Genomic DNA, 21,535 nt, shown 5'->3' with positions numbered 1-21,535 from the left:
CCTCACATTGCATCTTGAAAACCTAAGTGGACAACTGAGAACTCAGGATGGTTTTCCCGGCTGAGCAGCTCCTGAGATCCACTGGCACCAGAAGTGCCAGCAGGCATGGAGAATGGCTCTGGTGCCCCTCCCTGCCCACCTATCCCTGGCAGTCCCTTCACATGCTGCTGGGGGCCTGAGCAGACAGAGCAAGCTGCAGATGCCAAAGGGGAAGCAGGGAGGTGGTGGTCTCCAGTCTTCCATGCTGCCTCTACCCACAGCAAGTGGCCACAACAAATGTGCAGAGCCCAAAGTCACGAACACCACAGCCTCTAATGGTCAAATGATTCAAGTGCCCAGACTGCTCTCTACCTGGGCTTTTTAAGGTGCTAACTTCCTCATGGGGGAAACATGTATATCAGGGGCTGGTACCCAAGAAATACAAATTTCCTCTGGTGAGTTGAGCACTGGTGGCTCACACATACCTATAATCCTAGCTACTAAGGAGGCTGAGATCTGAAGATCACGATTCAAAACTAGCCGGGAAGGAAAGCCCATGAGACTCTTTATTTCAGTTGACCAATAAAAAGCCAGAAGTGGAGCTATAAAACTTAAATGGTAGAGCCCCAGCCTCGAGTGAAAAAGTCAAACAAGAGTGCAATGCCCTGAGATCAAGCCCCAGTACCAGAGGTGAAGAGCGCCTGGAACCCCCTGACCTACAAGCATGCCCCCCACCCTACCCCAAGACAGTCATTTCAGCAGCTCTGAGGAAAGATCCCGGGAACTCACGCCCAAGGCCCAGCTGCCATGGCACCGTGAACATCTGTTGCCTAGAAAACAACATGTTAGCAAAGTCTCTGAACTGCATGCAGGTCAGAACAAGGCTGAGATTTGGGAATAAGAAAGATAAAGATGGTCCCCTTTGGCCCTGCTCTCTGCCATGTCTTCTGCCCAACAAGATTAAGGCTAGAAAGGAAGCAACAGGCTCAGTCAGCGGTGGTAACCTGGCCTCACAGGAGCATGGCCACCAGCCCCTTCCTTGGTACCAAGGAAAGAACTGGAAGTCAGCTCCCAGTACTTGGGGACTGAGAAGAGCACTGCCTTGTTTATTCATTTGACAAGCACTCACTGAGCCTTCAATTGTGTATCCCATGCTGTTACGTGAAAGGCGAGGTCATAAGGCCAGGAGGTGGCCAGCCTGTCATCCCAGATACTTGGAAGGGCAAGATGGGGATGATCATGTTTTCAGATCAACTTGGGCAGAAAAGTTTATAGGACGCTCATGTCAACCAATAATAGCTGGGCAGGAACGGTAGTTTGTGCCTGTCATGCCAGCAATAGGGGAGGGGAAAATAGGAAGATCACAGCTCAAGCCAGCCCAGACATAAAGTCAATTTCCTATTCGAAAAACTGAAAAGAAGAAAGAGCTAGGGGCATGGCTCAAGGGGTAGATTACTTGCCTAAGCAAGTCCAAAGACCTGAATTCAAAACCCAGAACTGCCAGGGGAGGGGGAGGGGGAGATATGACTATACCTTTTGAGCCAAGGACAAGGTTCTTAGAACTACTTGAAGTCTGCATACTTCAGGAAGTGAAATCAAAGCTGGTGGCACCTCAGGTCTCATGAGATGCCACGGCTTATCTCCCCACCTAAACACACCCCAGCTGGCACCAGGGGGGATGTGATTGACTAATCATCTCAATGCCTGCACCCAATTCAGGGGGTGGACACAGAAGGGCCACCATTCTGATGTCCAAAACACAGTCCACAAACACAACAAGAGACTGGAAGGAAGAAGTGAGAATTACTGCGAACAGCAGGAAGTTGGCCTGTTTTTCTGGCAGCGTTGGGACCCTGGCCATGGTGGAAAGGGGTCCCAGCTGGAGGCCTACGGAGTTAAGATTTTTCTTCTTCCTCTATTAATTCGAGGTAATAAATACTTGCAGCCTGAGGAAACAGGAGGAATGATGGAGCGCTCTTAGCTAGCCACCAGACGGCTGCTGGCCATGTTCATTTCCATGCACGGCCCTGATGGGGTCCACTGGGAGCTACTGTCTGGGCATCGGGGTGATGCATGCGGGAGCAACTGGTGCCAGAAGAAGGTCTGGGGCTCCCTGTGCTGCCACCAGCCACGGGGAGCAGATGGCAGCGTCTCCCATTGACTTCCGCTCAGCTGTGTCACCAGAGCCACACTCGGCTGTGCTCGGGGAGGCAGAGGGCATGCCTGCTAGAATTAATTGATGAAAGAGAGGACAGGAAGAAAGACTCCGAGCAGCTGGACTGAGTTCCTGAAGCCAAAATGCACCCTGGCTAAAAGGACTCATGATGAGTCATGGCCCTTGCCCTAAGATCCTTCAAGAAGGTTCCCTACTGACCTCAGGATAACCTTAGCTCCCAGGATCTCCTGTTTAGTTCCCCACACAGCACATTTCAGCTTCCAACATTCACACCTGCTGAGATATCCAACCTGGAAATGTCCTCCTCTCTTTTTCTGGCCACTTCCTATAAACTCATGTGAGGGCTGGCAAACTTCAACTCACAGGCCAAATCCAGACCACCGCTTGTGTGTGTAAATAAAGTTTTACTAGAGCACAACCGTGGACGCTCATTTGCATGCTAGTATGGCTGGTTTTGCTTGCAGCAGCCGAGTGGAGAAAAAGCAACAGAGACCATGTGGCTGTACTGGCCACGAGGCAGATGCATTGACTCTTTGTCCCTTGATTTTACTCAGCACATCTCATACAATGCTTCCTTCAGGAAGCTGTTCCTGGCCTCCCAACATGTCTTAGGTCTCTTCACCTGGGCTACCTCAGTGCCAGCCTTTCTTCCTTTAAACTGAATTATACCTGGGATTTCCAATCTGTCTCTTCTAGACCCCAAGTTCCTTAAGAAAAAGACTGGAGGTTTTGTTTACTTGTTGTAGTATCTGTTTGAAACTCCATGCCCCAAGACTCTTACACAGACCTTGGACATCTTACAGGCACCAAAAACCTAAGTTGGCTATGTGATATAACAAGCAAATATGTGAATGTATGGACACCAATCGTGCCTCTGTCAGGAATGAACGGAGATGAAAGGGCCCACTCAATCACACATCCCATAAACAGATGACCCCCAAATACCTTCTGAGGCACCATTCCCAGGTCAGACCAACCATAGTGCAGGGCAGTGTTGCACTTAAAAGTTGGGGTCCAGGATCCTCAAGGCTAAGCAGGCCCCACATCCTGCAGTTGTTTCCAGGGTCACCCAGGCCCTGTGTTATGCTGCCCATCACATTGCTGTTTTATTCTGCTTAGTTCTCCTCTGCTCCCCGGGAAGTGCTGAAAAACATCGCCCTCCACAGAGGCCCTGCTGGGACACACTGTGTGACACGTGTACACACGAACCAGTCTCTACTCCCAAAGCCTTTCCTGGAAGGCAGTGTGCACAGCGCCAGGTAGAGCTCTATTTCCCTCTAGGGCCACAGACTTCACTTTTAATGGTTTCTCTATCACGCTCCCTGCTTGGCAAATTTCTAGGGCTCTCAGTTTATCCAAAAGAACTATCCTGCCTGGCTTGAGGTGATGCCCTGTCCCCTGGCCACCATGATCTGAGATCTCAGAGCCAGGCAGCTGCCCTGTGTGGCTCCAGCTTAGTGCGGAAGTTGGCCCTGGAAGGAACTTTTTTTTACATCTTCCATTTATCATCCTTAAAGGTTCATCTCAAATCCTATCAGATAGATCAATTATCCAGAAATGGAGCAGGGCCTTCTCCTGGCTCTTCCCCCGACAACAATGGTACCACCCTCCCGAGTGGGTACATTTGGGATATTTAATTTGGCAAATGAGTGACAACCCCTCCTGGAAGCCTGGCGCCTGCCTGTGGCAGCTCTGAGAGAAAGCAGAGGAGCACACGCCCAACCCCATTACCAGGAAGGACGGAAAAAAGAAGGCATAAATCTACCAGCCCAATGGAGGCCCTTGGGAAAGCCTTCATCTCCAGTCTCCAGCACAGGAGGGCTCTTAGTCACACCCATTCACACTCAGCTACACCCCACAAACTGAAACCACCTGAAATGCTGCTAGCTAAGGATTATCTGCTCCCAGCTTTTTCTACTCACAGTCTTCTTAAACCTCACCCTAAGCGCTAGTCCACAGAATTAAGGACTCTGGGGAAAGGATGGGAATCAGATTCATTGAGCAGGCCAATTTTGATGGTTTGATTGATGCTAGATTGGTTGATGATTGACTGAGACTTTTCCAGACAGCTGTTCCAGTCCCAACTACACATAGTACAGCCTACGCCCGGACCACAAATCTGAATTTGATGGGGTAAAGAGAGTGAGGTTCAAAAACAAGATTTCTTCTTGATCCATAAGCCAGGGGTGGTAGTGTTTGCCTGTAATCTCAGCTATATAGAAAGCATTAATAGGAGGATCTAGGCCTAGGCTAGTCTACGCAAATCATGAGACCTTATCTTAAAAGAAAAAAAAAAGATGATGTGTGGCTCAAGTGGTACTGCAGTTACCTAAAAAGTATGAGCCCCTACTCCTGAATTCAAGCCTCTGCACGACCGATAAAGAGGAAAGAGAGTAAGAGAGAACTAAATATCTCATGCATGCACATAAAGACCTGATTAGATGCAATCAGGGATTCATATGGGCATATTAATAGAAGAGTAATTAGAGTAGCTCACTACAGCAAGGGAAGGGGGAAATTCTCCTTTTATTGCTTACATTTTATACAACTTGTATTTGCCAAATAATGATGTACCAGGAGTTATTTCTCTATTTAAAATGTGTAGCTGAAAATTACCTCTTAAAAAAAGGGTATGGAAATGAAAGATTTACAAGAATCCCTTTTTAATACTGAGCTTTTTTAATGCATTAAAAACAATTTGGTTACTTCACAACCCATGGCAAAAAAAAAAGGAGGGGAGCAGGTCATTGGTATCACAGCCGACACATAGAAGAAAGTCAAACAGAACAATGTGTAAATCGTTACACACCTAAGAATGTTTAGGGTTTCTTTCCTGACAATGGCCCTGGGTGTGAAAGTCAAGCTGACTAGACCCTCCAGACTAGACTCCCCTCCATTACCCTCCTTCCTCTCCCCGCCCTCGCTCTCTGGACTGTAGCGAACTGGTGGTGCTTACTCAGCAGTGTGCCATGAAGCCACAGTAACAGCAAAGAAGGCTGGCTAGAAATGTTGGAGAGATTTCCACCCACAGATCTATGTCAACTTCTCCACCTCTTTCCTTTTTCAATTTTAATACCACATTTTCCTGCAAATGATGGACCATTCTTTTTTGTGGCCAAATAATATTCTTTTTTTTTTTTTGGGTCCGGTCATGGGGCCTGAACTCTGGGCCTGAGCACTGTCCCTCAGCTCTTCAGCTAAAGGCTAGTGCTCTACCACTTGAGCCACAGCGCCACTTCCGGCTTTTTTCTTTTTGCTTATGTGGTGCTGAGGAATCGAACCCAGGGCCTCTGGCATGCAAGGCATGAGGTCTACCATTGAGCCACCTTCCCAGCCCGCCAAATAATATTCTATTGGTTATATATGCCACCTCTTCTTTATCCACTCATCCAATGATAGGTATCTAGTTTGATTTTTTTTTTGTATGCTACTTTGAAAATGTGAATTGAAAACAATGTGTGTGTGTGCGTGTGCACGTGTGTTCCTGGGGCTGGAACTCAGAGCCTGAGTGCTATCCTTGAGCTTTTGTGCTCAAGGTTAGCATCCTATCACTTGAGCCACAGCTCTATTTCTGGCTTTTGGTGGTTAATTGGAGATAAGACTTCCCTGCCCCAAATGGCTTCAAACCTAGATCCTCAGATCTCAGTCTTCTGAGTAAAATACAATGTTAATGTTTAAGAAGATGGCATACACTGAAGAATACATTACATAGATATATCAAATTATCACACTGGGCTCCATATATACATAAAATTAAGACAATAATTAATATGCAAAAGTAAACAAAATAGATGTTTTTTAAATGTAGTGCTACACATACACTGGATATCTGTTTATGTACTATGACTCTTTGGGGGTCCACTAATGAGTATAAAAATGTTTACCTCTTATCCAAGAATCAATTTTTGTCCTCTCAAGAAGGACTTCCACACTACTGGGCTGTACTGGAAGTGTACAGAGAAAATGCAAAAGCCAGGCAAGCACTGGTAGCTGGTAACCCTAGCTACTCAGAAGACTGAGAAATCATGGCTAGACATCAGGGGGGAAAAACAATCCCAGAAGCGGAGGTGTGGTTCAAGTGGCAGAGGGTCAACCTTGAGCAAAAAAAAAAAAAAACAAAACAAAAACAGCAAAGCAAGAGCATGAGGCCCTGAGTTTAACCCCAGTACCAGAAAAAAAGAAAAAAAGGAAATGTGAGAAGCAATATATACTTCCCACTGTGTTGATAATAGCCCCCTGAGTGGTTTAAACTTGCATCTTTGTTGAGAATTACTCGCTAAGAAAGTGAAAGAGCCTTTCTCCACTTGTGTGTGTGTACACCTTTCATAATGATGCCAGAGGAATAAAGCCATACACTTGTAAAGTGAAAAAAAATAAATAGAGAGAAAAGAAAAGGGAAAGAAGACAATAGATCTTTCAGGAGCATTGTACAGAAATGTGGATTTGGTTAAGACCAATCTTGGCAACATTACTTGACTACCAGGTGCCCAGCTGAGCCCTTGCTAATAATGTCTTATTTTCTGGTGATGCTCTTCCTGAAGAGGCCCAACAGAGGCTACCAGGGAGGTGGAAAAGACAGAAGGGAGGGGGAGGGAAGGGGGAAGGAGAGAAGAGCGAGGAGAGAGGGGGGAGAGAGAGAGAGACCATCTGATAAACACACTTATGTGTGTCTGAAAAGGCCAAGGATAGAAGATCTTACTGAAGCAGACTTCCATCAACCCAAGACCTCCCAGGGTGCCTTGCTGTTCCAAAGTTAGCCAACCTGAGATAGAAAGCAGCAACCCAAATGTTCTAGAACTCTGAGGCTGCCTTCCACCAGACAAAGGTTTGGCCTCTCAAACCTTCTTACCCACTCCCTAATGGGGTTCATTCTAGAATCAAAGTTATCTAGAGAATTCTCAAAGCAAAAAAAAAAAGTGTACATAATGTATAGAATGTATAAATGCATAGATACACACACATATATGAACAAGCTTCATAAAACAACACTGCCAACACCTGCCATACATTCTAATATATTCCACTCAAAGTTCTATTTCCCTTTTGGAATGCTGGTCACCGTGTATTCAAATGTCCCATCACCCCACTAATGGGTCATAACCTCCAATTTAAAGATGGAAATATACTCCAACCACCCAGACCCGCAGCAAGAACGCTAAGACTCAGTGAGGTCAAGGCTAAGACCCCAAGGCTACTTCCTAGCAGATCTGGGAGCAGCAGAGACCAAGTCAGGGTGGGCTGATGTCTGCGCAGTGATTAGAACATCTCCCCATCAGTGCTTAGCTCCACACTTTTACTTCACTGGGGGTTGTGGAGGTCCCCAAGCATTCACTTGAGGGTGTACAGGTCTGGACACAACACCCCCTGGCACTCTTTTGAGGGTGTGGGGGTCCCCAGACAATTACCCCGGCACTCACTTGGGGGCATGGGGTCCCTGGGCACTCACTCGGGTGCGCAGGGCCCTGCACTCACTTGGGGGCGTGGGGTCCCCCGCACTCACTTGGGGGTGTGGGCCTCGTCCGGGCGCTGGCCCAGCTGGAACTCGTGGGACTTGCTGCGGTGCAGCGCGGTGAAGCCTGGGATCAGGTGGATCAGCTTGCGGGAGGAGGGCGGCGGGGTTCCGGGGGGCTTCAGCTTGTTCCTCCTGCGCGCGGGCGGCGTGCCAGGCGGGGTCACCGTGACGATGTTGGGGGTCCGCGGCGGGGTGCGCGCCGCGTGCCGCTGCCGGGGCGAGGGCGGCAGGGAGCGGGGTCCCGACTCTAGGGGCCCCGGGCGGTCCACGGAGAGCCGGTCCCCGTGGGCCCGGGGGTCCCCGTGCGCCCCGGGCGCGGGGTGGCACAGGTGCGGGGCGCAGCGGGCCGGCACGCGGGGGCTCGGGTGCGGGGCGCGGGCGCGGGCCGCGGGCTCCGCGGGGCACAGCGGGCTGTTCTCCTTGCCGGGCTCCGGCTCCGGCGTGGGCCATTGGATTGTCCAGTCTTGCTTGGAGGGGTTCCCACCTGCGTGGAAATGGGAAACACGTGAGCCGAGGCGCACCCACCAGGTGCCTGTGTGCGCCTGACGTCGCGCTTCGTCATATCCACCCGACGTCGTGCGCATGCGCCGTCTCACTAGCACGTGGTAGCCCCAGCCGGCCGTGGGCCAGTCACCCGGTATGCGCATGTGCATGGCACCGTGCGTCCCTTACAGCGTGCGCACGTGGCGTCACGTGCAATTATTACACCGCACGTGTACCATGTCATAGGTACACAAGCACGTGCGCGTCGCCTCGCGTGTCCCTTTCAGCCTACGCAATTGTACCACGTGCCCGTGACGTCACGGGCACCCCGCGGCACGTGCACACTGGATCCGTGCCACACGGCGACCCGAGGTGGACAAGAGTAACTGTAGATGAGGACGCTGAGGCAGAGAGGGGGAGCGGAGGCCACACAGCAGGGAAGGGCCGCTGGGCTGGGGCGCATCCGGGGAGGGAGGGAGGGAGGCCCGGCGCAGGATCCTCCCCGCGGGGGCCCGAGCAGCTCCTTCCCACTCGCATGGAGCCCGGAGGTGGGAGGTCGGAGGTCGGAGGTCGGGCTGGTGGATGCGTGTTGATCAGGCACAACGTGTTTCCCGGCTGTGACTCAGTGTCTCCACGTGTGACCGGGTAGCGCGGAACTCCGGCGCGGGGGTCCCGGGGTGTGGCAAGGACAAGTCCCCCGGCTTAATGACTGGCCAGTGTTGCGGGCGTGTTTGTGGACAGCAGGAGAAAACGCCTATCTGCAAGATGCCACTGAAGAGTAAATGAGACGAAGGTATACGGAGCCTTGTTCCTGCCTGACGCAGAGCCAGCACTCAACATTTCCCAGTCCTTGTCTTACAGATTTTTCCAGGTGTTACCCTCATCTCTCCAAGGGCAAACTCACCCAGCCCTTATTGAGGTTGAATTGTGCTCCCCCAAGAAAGATACACCGAACCCCCCCCCCCATGCACTATTGATGAAAGAGTCTTTGCTGATATAAACCATGATGGGTAAGAGGAGCATGGTGGTTCATGCCTGTAATCCCAGCACTGCAGAGGCTGAGACAGAAAGATCATGATTTCAAGGCCAGCCTGTGTTACTTGGTGATATCCATAAAGAGGAAAAGACAGGATCAAGCACAGTAGCTTCATACTCAAGAGGTTTTAATAACTTTAAAAAAGACACGTAGTCCAAGTGGTAGAACACCTGACTAGCAAATATGAAGCCCTGAGTTCAAACCCCGTACTAAAAAGAAAAAAGGGAAACAGAAAGAAAAAGAAAAGGAGGGACATAGAAAGGTTGACTAAAGATGGATATAGAGATTGTAAGGATGAGGCTATGAGCCAAGGAATGTTGGGCAGTCCTGGCCCTCACCAGACAACACCCAGGGAGAAAGAGGCTCAGAAAAGATTGTTCCCCAGACTTTAGAGGGGTACAGTCCAATACACAACCTGACTCCACACTTCAAGCCCCAGAACTGTGAGAAAATTAAATGATAGGGGCTTCCTGACAGCAGCCCTGGAATGTTCCAGCAAGAAGCAACGACATGTGTTTCATGCCATCTCATAGCGAGCGTGTGAGTTAGAGGGTCCAGCACCCTTCGTGCTGACCTGCATCCATGCTAGTGGACAAGAGACCGCAAGTCGGCAAAGTCATCTGTGGCAATAGGAGATGCTCCACTTCCCTAAACAACCTATAGTTCCTCCAAGGACACACACACACACACACACACACACACACACACACACACACACACTGCACTGCGCTGCGTTCAAGGAGGTTCAAGCTCTCCCTGCTCCCCGCCCCCATCTTTGCTAATTTCCCTGCCTTCCCTAAAAGTTTCTTTTCAAAGCCTAAAAAGATCAAAAAGGATGGAAGCCAGTCTTCACCTGCCCCTCCCCACCAAATTCCCTTCGCCATGAAATATTCTTCCTTTCCATCCCCTCCATCTCAAAATCAGAAGTCTGGGGATGAAAAAGAAAAAAGAAAAAAAAAAGAAAAAAAGATCTCATTTCATTACCCCAAATTGCTGGCTGCTAAATTGCTAGCGACTCCACTCCGCATGGAAGAAGCTACAGAAGCATCTCAACCCACCCTTCTTCCTTTTGATCCTCTTTTTAATAAAGTCTGAGGGAAAAAGAGGTAATTTTTCATTTTAAATAGGAAAGGTGTGGCAACAAGGAGCTCCAAGGGATACTAATCGTCATCTTCCCTATCTCGTCACCCGTTTCTGGAAAGTCATTTCATTTCAAGTCTTGAGATGGGCGGGGAGACAGGAATGGGACTTAAGAAATGAAAGGTCTCCAGCTTGATGAAAAGCATTTGCAAGGTGCACCATTTTTCTTTTGGCCTCCTCTGATAAGAGACTGAGAGAAATAAAAGCCATCTCTCGAGGGGGAAAATAATTTCAGGAAATCTAGGCAAGTGTCTAAGTTCTTTGTCACTTCCTATTAAACCTGTATAAACAGGCAAAAGTGTGGCTTAGAATTTCAGAGCGGGCATCTGAACATCTGCTCCCTGCCTTTGCCTGCCACAGACAGCTCAGGCAGAGAGACCCTGGGCGGGAGTTAGCAGTTTAAGGATGTGCATGAATATTTCCAAGTGCTTGTTAGTTGATCCCTATAACTTTTGGGCAAGAGGCAGAACTTTCAGACACTGCTTGAAAACGTGTCTGCAGTCATAAGTATAGAAAATGATAGCAGCCAGGCTACAGTGGCTCATGTCTAGCATCCCAGCTATTCAGGAGACAAAGATCTGAGGATCGCAAATTTAAGCCAAGCCTGCCTGGCAGAAAACTCCATGACACTCTTATCTCCAATTAATTAGCAAAAAGCTGCAAGCGGAGCTGGGGCTCAAGTAGTAGAGGGCCAGTGTTGAGTGAAAAAAGCAAGCTAGAGCATGAGGACCTTGAGTTCAAGTCCCAGTATGGGCACAAAATCAGCACCACCACCACCACCACCCCACCACCACCACCACCACCACCACCACCACCATCATCATCATCATCATCATCATCATCATCACAGAGCAAGTGAAACTGTCTAGCATTGATTTCTCATTTAATAGCATCACAACCGTGGTTATGAACCAACATGGCAGATTGATCCTGGCAGATGGGTAAGGCTCCCAATTTGAACTGTTCACTGGGGCTGTGGTCTGATACAAGCCCCCAAAAACTCAGGTTTGAGAGGGGGTAGCGAGCATGGCTCGGTCACAGTGGGTGTGGTCCAGTGGGCGTGGTCAGGCGATGGGGGCCTGATGTACCCATAGTGGGCTTAGCTGAGTGGTAGAGCACTGCGTAGCAAGCGTAAGTTCAAACCCCAGTACTGCCAAAAATAAAAAGAAGGGTTCTTGCGAGTTGGTGGCATCTTCCCAAGTCTGGGAGCAGGTATGACTGGGAGAAAGGGTCTGCTTACATCAACCCCAGTCCTGCATCCCCAGCATCCCTTGGCAGACCGGAGTACCCTCCACCCAGGCAGCTATTATTAGTAGCCTGGTCCTGCCCCTGCTCCTGGCCCCATGGCTGACTCATCCCCGACTTCCAGTCTCGGCTGCCGGTTGGCTGAGATTTCTCCAGAGAGGGAGATGGCGTTCGTGATTGATGCGCTCGATCATAAAAATAACCAGTTATTTTCATGCAATGAGTCACCCCTAAAAATACCCCAGTGCTCGAAGGGCAAACGCCGGGGGCATACTCACTCCCACACTCTACTCACACTCAGACACACACTCGGGCATGCACTCACACACTCGTGTGCATGCGCCAGTATGCACTCACACTCACACCCATACACATTGCCACACACTGCCACACGCACGTATGTGCACGCGTGCGCGCGCACACACACGCAGAGCTGTCCTCAGGCTGGAACACTGACGGGATATGCTGGGAGCCTGGCTCCGCCCTTGAGACAGCAGGCAGGCATATGAGTCTCTGCCTGCTGCTATGACAAAGAAGACACTCTATGGCAGCTTAATCCCACACCCACTTCTTACCCTAACCACGGGTGGGCTGATGTCACAAGCAGGTCTGACTGGACTGACATCAAGATGTCAACAGAAGCTGGGCGGCAGAAAAGTCTGTGAGACTCTTATCTCTAATTAACCATCAAAAAGAAAAGAAAAAAATGGAGCTCTGGCTCCAAGTGGCAGAGCACTAGCCTTGAGTGAAAAACCTAAGAGAAAGCACCCAGGCTCTGAGTTCAAGCCCCAATATTGGCGCGCACACACACGCGCACACACACACACACACACACGCACACACACACACACAGGCACACACACAGGCAGCCTCCATTACTGCTTCTCTCAGTGCCATCTGATTGATAATTGCAGCTGACGCTGGGTTGATAAATGGCCTATGCATTGTCATTACTGAGTGTTTACCTGATCTGTTTAATGAATATTAATTCGTAAGAAACAATATTTCCATTCTTGAAGCAATTCGGGGCAAAATGATGTTTTTCTCCTGCTCTCCCTCCCTTCCCTCTTGGAGAGAACACAGAGTTAAGTAATAACAGGCCTTGTCAGGGTGATTTATGGTGCATGAAGACAAAGAGAGAGAAGGAATTTGCTCTCCTTCCTCAGGTGGTGCCTGAGGAAGGAAATGGAGGGAGAGAGAGAAGGAGAGAGGGAGGGAGAGAGGGAGGACTGCCATCCCCCCAGAGCTGGGAGCAGGCAGTGGGGGGGGGGGGGGGCGGGTGGACTTCTAGGCCAGAGAGAAGAGGGTTTGGGCAAGACAGAGGATGAGGTAAGTTCATTGTCTAGGATGTCCCTAGGAGCATTGGAAGCTCTGTCCTGGGAGTACCCCCCCCCAGTGCAACCCAGACGGGGTCACTCCACTTAGAGCTTCAGGAGTTCTTTCCAGAGGATGCCTGCTGGCTGTGGGCAGCAGGGTGTGAGGCCTGATACCCACTCTATCTCCCAAGAGACTCCCCTGTCTGCCCTGGCCTTCCCCATGCTAAAGCGCTTATTCAAGTTAGGCACTGATGGCTCACACCTGTTTTCCCAACTACTCAGGAGGCTGAGATCTGAGGATCGAGGTTCAAAGCCAGCCTGGGCAGGAAAAAATATTTATGAGACTCTCATCGACAATGAACCAGTAAAAAGCCAGAAGGAGGGCTGTGGTTCAAATGGTAGAGTGCTAGCCTTGAGCAAAAGAAGCTCAGGGACAGCACCCAGGCCTTGAGTTCAAGCCCCAGGATCAGTAAAACAAAAGAATGAATAGAATGTTCTGGAACAACCCCCCCAGAGAGGATGTGGGAGGAAAGGTGTCTGTCTGGGGGGGAGGGGTCTGTCACTCAGCCTCAACTAGCACCCCATGCTGCAGGCATGGGCGAAAATGCCACAAGATGCCCATGAGCACCAGTGTGCTTAGCTGCGTGCTACAGCAGAACTGGCATTCACTAAGATGCTCAGCTGCTCCCATCTCCCCAAAAGGAGGCTGGGTACCGTGAAGCAGCCCTGCCATCCCTGCCAACCCCCGTCCCCTCCAGGACAAGCAATCTTCTTTCTGTCTCTGTGGATTTGCTCCTTCCCAGCCTTGAAATGGAAGCCAGCCACCTGTGGCCCTTTCTTGGTGTCTGCCTTTTCCTGGGTTCAAGGTTCAAGTTTCACCCACCTGGTGGCACGCGCCAGTAGTATCTCATTTCTGTTTAGTCACATGGCTGTGCCGGTGTTGGGTGAGTTGGAAACACAAACATCTTCCCGCACAGGCGGGCGGCACAGCAGGGCCTTGAGAACCGCGTGGCAGTCCCCAGCACCTGTCACCATCCATTACCAAGGGCCCATTCCGCCAACCCAGCCCTGATGACACTTCCTGTTCTTGGGATGAAATCCGCGCTGCCGCAGGGGGGCCGCGGGGTCCTGATGAGACCTGACAGGGGAGACGCTGAGGGGGGAGACAATGTCACTGCCACCCACCACCAGCTCGTAGAACAGAGAGAAGACATGGAGCCGGCGATTCCCGCCAGTGTGAGCCTCCCCCTCCTCCCTACCTTACAACCACAGAGCCACAGGGACAGAGGGGTAAAGAGACAAGAGGCCCACCGCCAGGCACCCCACCCCCACCCCAAGACCTGGCCACCGGGGAGCTGCCCACCAAGGAACAAATGGATCTGAGTGATTTTTACTCAAATACTTCAGCAAACTAGCATTCTCATTTCTCATTGAACTGTATTTTTTTCCCTATTTTTTCCCCCTTGCTGGAAATACTGGGATTTGAGCTCCAAGCCATGCACTTGCTAAACAGGCCCTCTACCACTTCAACCATACAGCCCCAGCCCTTTTTAACTTCATCTATTTTTCTAAGCGAATCTTGCGTTTATGTCTGGGCCAGCCTGGACAGGGCCAGATCACAATCCTCCTACATAGCCAGAATGGCGGGCATGCAGCACCAGCTTTTTATTGATTGAGATTAGGGGAATCTCCTTAATTGTATGGTTAGGTTAGTCTAGAATTGAGATCCTTCTCATCTCCACACCTCCTGAGTAGCTGGGATTACAGGAGTGAACCACTGCATCCAGCAGGGCTCTACACTATTTCTACCAACTGCCAGCAGATGATGAAGTAACCCTTTCTCCATTTCAAAAGTGATGTCTGGTTCTGATCTTTCCCCCGATCATTTCCGGCTAGCATGCAGAAGAAATGTGGTTAACATGGCCACTGCTCTGAGAAGATGGCTTTGCTTTGCAGCTACCCCAGATGGTCGGCTGGTCTTTGTGTTTTCTTTTGAGGGTGCTATTTTGGTTGCTCCGAGAAAAAAAAAAAAAAGGAAAACAGGGATGAAAGAAAGAAATCGGTAACACTAATGAGCTTATAACGCAAAGCTAAAAATAAATGGATGCAGGGGCATGACGATTGTGACAGAAAATTAAGTTAAATCAAAATGGAAGTGTTCTGGGATGTTTCTCAAAAGGCACCAGAATTTGATAAGTTGACGAGTCGTCACTACATCCATCAAGAAAGAAGGGATTTTTTCCCCCAAACAATGTATGTCCAGCTGTCTGCATGGCAGAAGTTTCAGAGTTCCACAAGCGAGGGGTGTGAGGAAGTTATCCCCCCATAGCGCCCCAACCTGGCCCTAGGTGACCTCTTCCCTCCAGGCCCTGCCTGCCCCCACACCTACCTGAGGCCAGCCCCCATGGCCACACACCTGTGTGACAACATGGGGTAACATGTCCCCCCCCCACTGTGGCTGTAGGAGAAACAGCCCCATCTGCTCTGCTCCACCAGCTTCAAGGAAGGCAACTTGGGAGAACGGCAACTTGGGCACTGGCTTCTTAAAACACAGTCCTGTCCAGCCTGGGCAATAAATACCAAGGGCTTGGCAAGAATGCAAAGTCCCCCACCTCAGACCTACTGAGCCCTACCTCCTGGGGGTGAAACCATGCCTCCTGAGGATGAAGCCCGCCTCTGGAGACTAAAACCACACCTCCTGAGGATCAAGCCCCACCTCCTGGGACTAAAACCACACCTCCTGAAGGTGAAGCCCCACTTCCTGAGGATGAAGCCCCGCCTCCTGAGACTAAAACCACACCTCCTGAAGGTGAAGCCCCGCCTCCTGAAGATGAAGCCCCGCCTCCTGATGATGAAGCCACGCCTCCTGAGGATTAAGCCTTGCCACCTGAGGGTAAAGCCCTGACTCCTAAGGGTGAAACCACACCTCCTGGGGTTGAATCCATGCCTCCTTGGGTGAAGCGCCACCTCCTGGGGGTGAAGCCACGCCTCCGGAGCATGAAGCCACGCCTCCTGCATTTTTAGTTGTGCTGCTGCTATCCTGTCACATGCGTGGCGATTCACACCCCAGCCATAGTGGAGCTGGTCAAACCAAGCCTCTGTGTTTCTCCCAAGAGCTCAGAATCTATAAGCAAAACACAACGGCTGCTTCCATCATGCCTAAGGTCCAAGTGCTTGTCACACACTCATAACTGAAGCAATGACCCAATAAGTAGCTCTGAGCCTGGAGCCCAAGGAGCACAAGAGGTATTGCTCTTTTTCGGGGAGAAGGGGTAGTACTGGGGATGTGAACTCAGAACCTCGCTCTTACTAGGCTGGTGTGATACCCCCAAGCCACACCTCCAGGCCAGGTTTTCACTGGTTGAGCACCTGAGCCGCGATCAGCTTACACTCAAGGTCCCTGTTGTCTCTGAGCTCACAGCCGCACACACTTCTGCATCCAGCTGCTCTCCACCAAGATGGAGTCTTGGCAAGTTGCGTCCCTGGCTGGCCTAGTCCTATGATCCTCCCAATCTCAGCGTCTCACACGGCTGGGATGACAGGTATGTGTCACTGCACCTGGCTGTGGGTTAAGAAGGTGGTCTCAACATGCTATCCAAACAGCTAGGATGGCAGGCATGGGCCACCAGAACCTGGCTCACAGACATCTTCCTCACACCAGCTTGTACGTCACAAACTTGCATGTTCTGTGCGGGTAAAGTTGCCCCTGGATTCTCAGTGCCCCGCAAAGAGATGGAGAAAGTGACAGCTTTCAACACTGAACACTGCCTGGAGTCAAGGAGCAGGGCTGAGTCCTAAAAACATTGTTTTATCTTTTTGTGGGATACCGACTGGGGCTTTAACTCAGGGCCTTGTGCTTGCTAGTCACGGGCTCTACCACTTGAACCACATCCTAGTCCTTTAGTTTTTAGTTTGCTTTGCAGATAAATCTCAAACGCTTTTGCCCAGACCAGCCTCAGACCCCAAGCCTCCTAGCTCTGACTCCCATGTGGTTGAGATTACATGTCCAGCATTACGTTAGTTCACTCACATCCCCCCCTGAAGCAGGGTGACTGTCATCACTTTGCAGACATGGCAGGGAGGCTGAGGGAAGAGCATGCAGGTCTGCCCACCGCCTGTCAGCTCCGACAGAGCACAAGTTTGAGCCTGGAGCTACTCAGAGAACTTCAAAGGCCCAGGCTGAAGAGCCAACATCCTTCTGCTAGACTTTGTTCAGAATCCCGGAAGTCAGAGTTGAACCAACTGCAGCTCTTGTTCACGAGAAAGTTGCCACAGGCCACTGGGGGCCCTGCCCAGCCTTTCCACAACAAGGCTCTGTCCCCTGGCAGAGGAAGTTTGCTGACGAGAAGTCCCTGAAGATAAGCTGTCTCTTCACATCTGAATTTCGAAACCATTCTAGCAAAACTCCATTAGGCTCTGAGTGTGGCAGGAGATAATGATCTGACTTTCTCTCTTTCAATCACCCTCCCCCGCATCCCCATAACGAAACGATATGGGGAATTAGATGGTTCTAATTAATGACTCAATAAATGGAGAGAAGGGGGAGGGGGCTGGCAGGGCTCCTACGTCTCATATCCTCAATATACATTTCAGCTTAGATAGAGTTACAGGACCACAGCAGGTTCACCACTCCCTAAAGAGAGGACCTCCGGTCCGGTGTGGAGGCGCATGCCTGTAATCTCAGCCCTGGGAGGGGAATGTGAGGCTGAAGAAGGAAGATCCAGAGTTGGAAGCTGTCCCGGATTACGGAGTGAGACACTGTCTCTAAACAAAGGACTACTCCCACCCCTACCCCAATCTCAGAATCATAATCACAGCCCTCAGTATTAATGGCTGGAAACCTCTACCCACAAGACCTGGGCTGGACCTTGGAACCTAGGACAATGGGTCCCTTCAGAGACAGGGCCTCCCCCGCCTTCCAGCCCGTCCACAGTGCCCCTCAGAGCCAAAGCTGGCCGGCATTGGCATTAAAGAGTGACCTCCGGGGTCAAACTAGTGACGGGCCAAAACCCCAGGTCCCCACCTGGCTTCTGGCAGCTTCCTCACGTGGGAAGCAAAGCCTCGCTTGAGCCAGTATGGGGCCGATGGTTATCAGCCAGGCCTGTGGGTCAGTTCTTGGCTGCGTGGCCTGAAGCAAGGTGCTTGGCCACTCTGTGTCTGCGCTCCCTTGTCTGTAATCTGGGAAAATGGCAGCCTCCCCGGACTGTGGTACCACCACGTGCTGCGGTAGCAAGTTGAGGTGCTTGGGGGGCACAGGACACACATGGGGCCCAGCGGCCGGCCCCTGAGATGCAGTTGATAAATGTGTGCACACCGGGGTTGCTTTCCTGGGGTGAGGTGTGCTTACAGGCCAGCCTGTGAAGCCGGCGAATGTGTTCTGTAGCTGCAGGAGGAGAAATGAATGCTATCAAGGGCTGACAAGGAAGGGCAAGTCCCGGGACAAAGGGGGCCCAAGGGGGACCCCGGGGCACACCATTGACCACTGCCCATCCATCTCCCCCACCACACCCCAGCTCCCCGGATGCCAGCCCACACTGAAGACAGGATGGTGAGCATCGAACGACCCACAGGGATGAGGGAGGGGAAGGGAGGAGGTGTAGACAGGAAGCATGCTGGGAAACTCCCTGGTGGTGGCAGCCTGTGAGCTCATGTCAGGGTAGAAAGCCAGACAAAGCGGCCATGGAGCAAGCTCCTACACCACAGCCATCCAAGGCCAGAGGTGCCCAACCAGGCAGCCAGACCCCTTCTCTCCCCTTCTGCAAACATCAACTCTACCTTCTAGGTCCAGCACGTACCCTGGGTGCCACATGAAAATCTACTACCACCGAGCACACCTTGGGCCACACGAGGATGACACATTAATATGTGTAGAAACAATCACTCAAGAGACAACAGAAGAAAAGACAAAAAAAATCACAACAGAACCCTGAACAACAGCCGCACAAAACTGCCATATTTGCAGGAAGAAATGAGGTGTCACCAGTGATTTTCAGAAAACTAATTAACAACTCGGCTAAAATAAATAAATGAAGCCAAGGAGAAAAGGGTACGAGACAAGCTATCTCATCTTAATATCATTTCTCTTTTGTTAAAAATGGATATGGAGGGGGGAAAGAAGCCAGGAAATTATTATAATTAAAATGTAATTGTATCTTCCTTGGGTGATTTTGAAAGCACTTTTAAATACTGAAATACTTCATGTGAAATAGCTCACATTAAGATGTGAAGATAGGCATGATCATAATTGATGGGATATATATATATATATATATATATATATATATATATTCGTTTCTGTTTTCCAAATTTTTGTGGGTTATAAATGATTTTAATGTCCCAAAGAGAAATAAATGTTACTTGAAAAACAAATAAATTGAGACATCTAAGACTCCCCAAGACCCAGCTCAGCAGGGAGGGAGAAGAGGAGCATCTGGGTCTAGCTGACCTTGGAAACTCTGAACACAGACCCCTCGGCCCCTTCTAGGCTCCAGAGGCTGGTCTGCGAGCACAAGGTCACGGGCGGCGGGGAGGGGTGCTCTGCCTAACTCGGATGCTGATTGGATTAGAGCCTGGTTCTGTTTTCCTCTAAGTAGATTATGCTCTTCTTGAACTTGCTCCAGTGGGTCCCGGAAATGTAGCCCAGGACAGTCGTGTGGTTCGTTTTCTGAGCTCACTGGAATATGTTTAAGTATGTAATAATACATTTAAGCTTAATCAGATAAATCACTAAATCAGATCGTTATCTTTGAAATCAATTTGAAAAAGCAAGCTCTGGCTGTAAGTCCTGGCCAAGGAAGGATAGACAGAAAGAGGAAGACTTGAGGCAGAGGCCAAGGTCACCATCCCACCCCCACCCCACTCCCAGCACCAAAGGCCCCCCACCCTGGACCCTCCCTTCCCCCTACCCAGAAGCTCAGCTCAACAGCTCTTCAGATCTGCGGTGATGGAGTCAGTATAAAATATCATCTAGGCTCTGCCAGTCTTCAAGACCTTTTAGAAGACGCCAAGGCCAGAAGCTCACATGGGAACATCTGGTCGACCTCCCTATCGCAAAGCAACTAAACTCTGGTCCTCAGGCCAGACCCCTCTCAAAGCTGTGTTAGGTGACTGGGATCCTTTGAGTCAAGATTAAGGGACAGGAGCAGGAGACAAGTCGGTACTAGACTTAGATACCTGGCCACTCTTTCTGGGAGACTTCAGACAAGTGACGTCACCTCCCTGTGCCTCAGTCTCCCCATGTGCACAATGGTCTGTCCACAGCATTGGGCCCAAGTTTACTCAGCTGTGTCTTTTACTGTTGCTGAGTGGTTTTTATTCCACTTCTTACCTAGTGTATTTTTATGTGGACAGACAATATCCCTAAAGACAAGAAGATGCCTGGGAACATTCTTGTTTTATTTTAACAAATGTTAACAGAGTCAGGATCGAGGGGGGGTCATCAGAACACAATGGTAATCAAATGGATACCATCTTTCATCTCAAAGAAGCTACAGCGTGATGACACAGATGGGAAATAAACACGCAATGAAAACCTGGGACATGTGCTACCAATCAAATGAGCAAGGGATTCTGGGTGTTATTTTGGGCTGTGATGGGTGGGGAGTGGCAGAAACAGGAAGACTTTTCAACAAAATGAACATTTAAGCCTAAATATGCGTTCGCTATATAATACATTCAACAGGTGACAGCTAGGGAGGAAGAAAAGGATGGAGTGTCACGCTCCAGAGAGTGCAGGATAAACAGGGGTCCGGAGATGAGAAAAGCACACAAGAACTGCAAAAGAAAACGGGAAATAAACAAAACTGTAAGGAGCTGAATGAAGCCAGTGAGGTCCAGGGGTGGATCAGGCCCCGGGGGACAGAGGGCTTTTAACAGGGGACGTGTATGACTTGAGTCGGGATTTTGAGAGCTCACTCTGGCTCCACACAGAAGGCCTTGGAGGGAGACAACATGGAACAAGGACACCAGAGGGGAGGCCAGGGTCGTAGTTGCAAGAAGAGTGCTGAAAGAGGCTGTTCTGAAAACAGCATTAACAGCACCGGGATGTATGAGGCATCATGGGCGCTGGACTGAAATGTGCACGACTTGCAACCAGAGAGAAGGCACCAACACTTACTAAAACGAGGACAATTTCAGAGGAAGAGGAGCGGTCCCACCCCAGACACATGAAGTTTAAGATGCAAGCGATAGACCCAATGAGTGACTAGAGGCAAGAGAACCAGCAGGGCAGTGTGCTTCCTGAGAAGTTCAGAGAGGAGAATGTCCCCCCAAAAGGAGTGGTCTATGATTATAGGCTGTGCTAAGAGATCAAGAAAGGGAAGAGGGATGTGTCTCTGATTCACCTCACTATCCAGAGCCTGCCCTGCAAGAGGCCTTCACGGATGTCTGTGGAGGGAGAGATGGGTGTGTGGGCTGCGTGTGGGCTGTGTGTGGTCGTGTGATAGATGGGTGACTGACACATGAATGGGAGGATATGGATCCATGGTTGGGCAGACAGGGCCACAGTTGGACATCTGCATAGATGATTGACAGATGGGTACATAGATCTAGTCGTTGCCCTGGCCACAAATAAGTTAGCCAATTTCCTAAGGGAAGGATACTTTTTCTTTTTACATAATTTCCCCAGTCTAGAGAGTGCTTTCCACCCC

General features: G+C 50.3%; 1 protein-coding gene across 4 annotated transcripts in view; it reads right to left on the bottom strand.

Annotated features, from left to right (window-relative positions):
* The window catches only part of LOC138837702 (kinase suppressor of Ras 2), a 200,459-nt gene that overhangs the window by 133,522 nt on the left and 45,402 nt on the right, over positions 1 to 21,535 (bottom strand). For all 4 annotated transcript variants that reach the window (XM_070036646.1, XM_070036644.1, XM_070036645.1 and 1 more), the window contains exon 4: positions 7,656 to 8,151. In XM_070036646.1, coding sequence (XP_069892747.1) covers positions 7,656 to 8,151 — 496 coding nt within the window. The remainder of the gene's footprint in view (positions 1 to 7,655; positions 8,152 to 21,535) is intronic.

Source organism: Dipodomys merriami, unplaced genomic scaffold, assembly GCF_024711535.1.
Source record: "Dipodomys merriami isolate MVZ:Mamm:240054 unplaced genomic scaffold, mDipMer1.0.p SCAF_274, whole genome shotgun sequence".
In the NCBI taxonomy this organism is placed as follows: domain Eukaryota; kingdom Metazoa; phylum Chordata; class Mammalia; order Rodentia; family Heteromyidae; genus Dipodomys; species Dipodomys merriami.
Note: the sequence above shows the minus strand (reverse complement) of the source record. Positions and strands in the feature narration are given on the sequence as shown.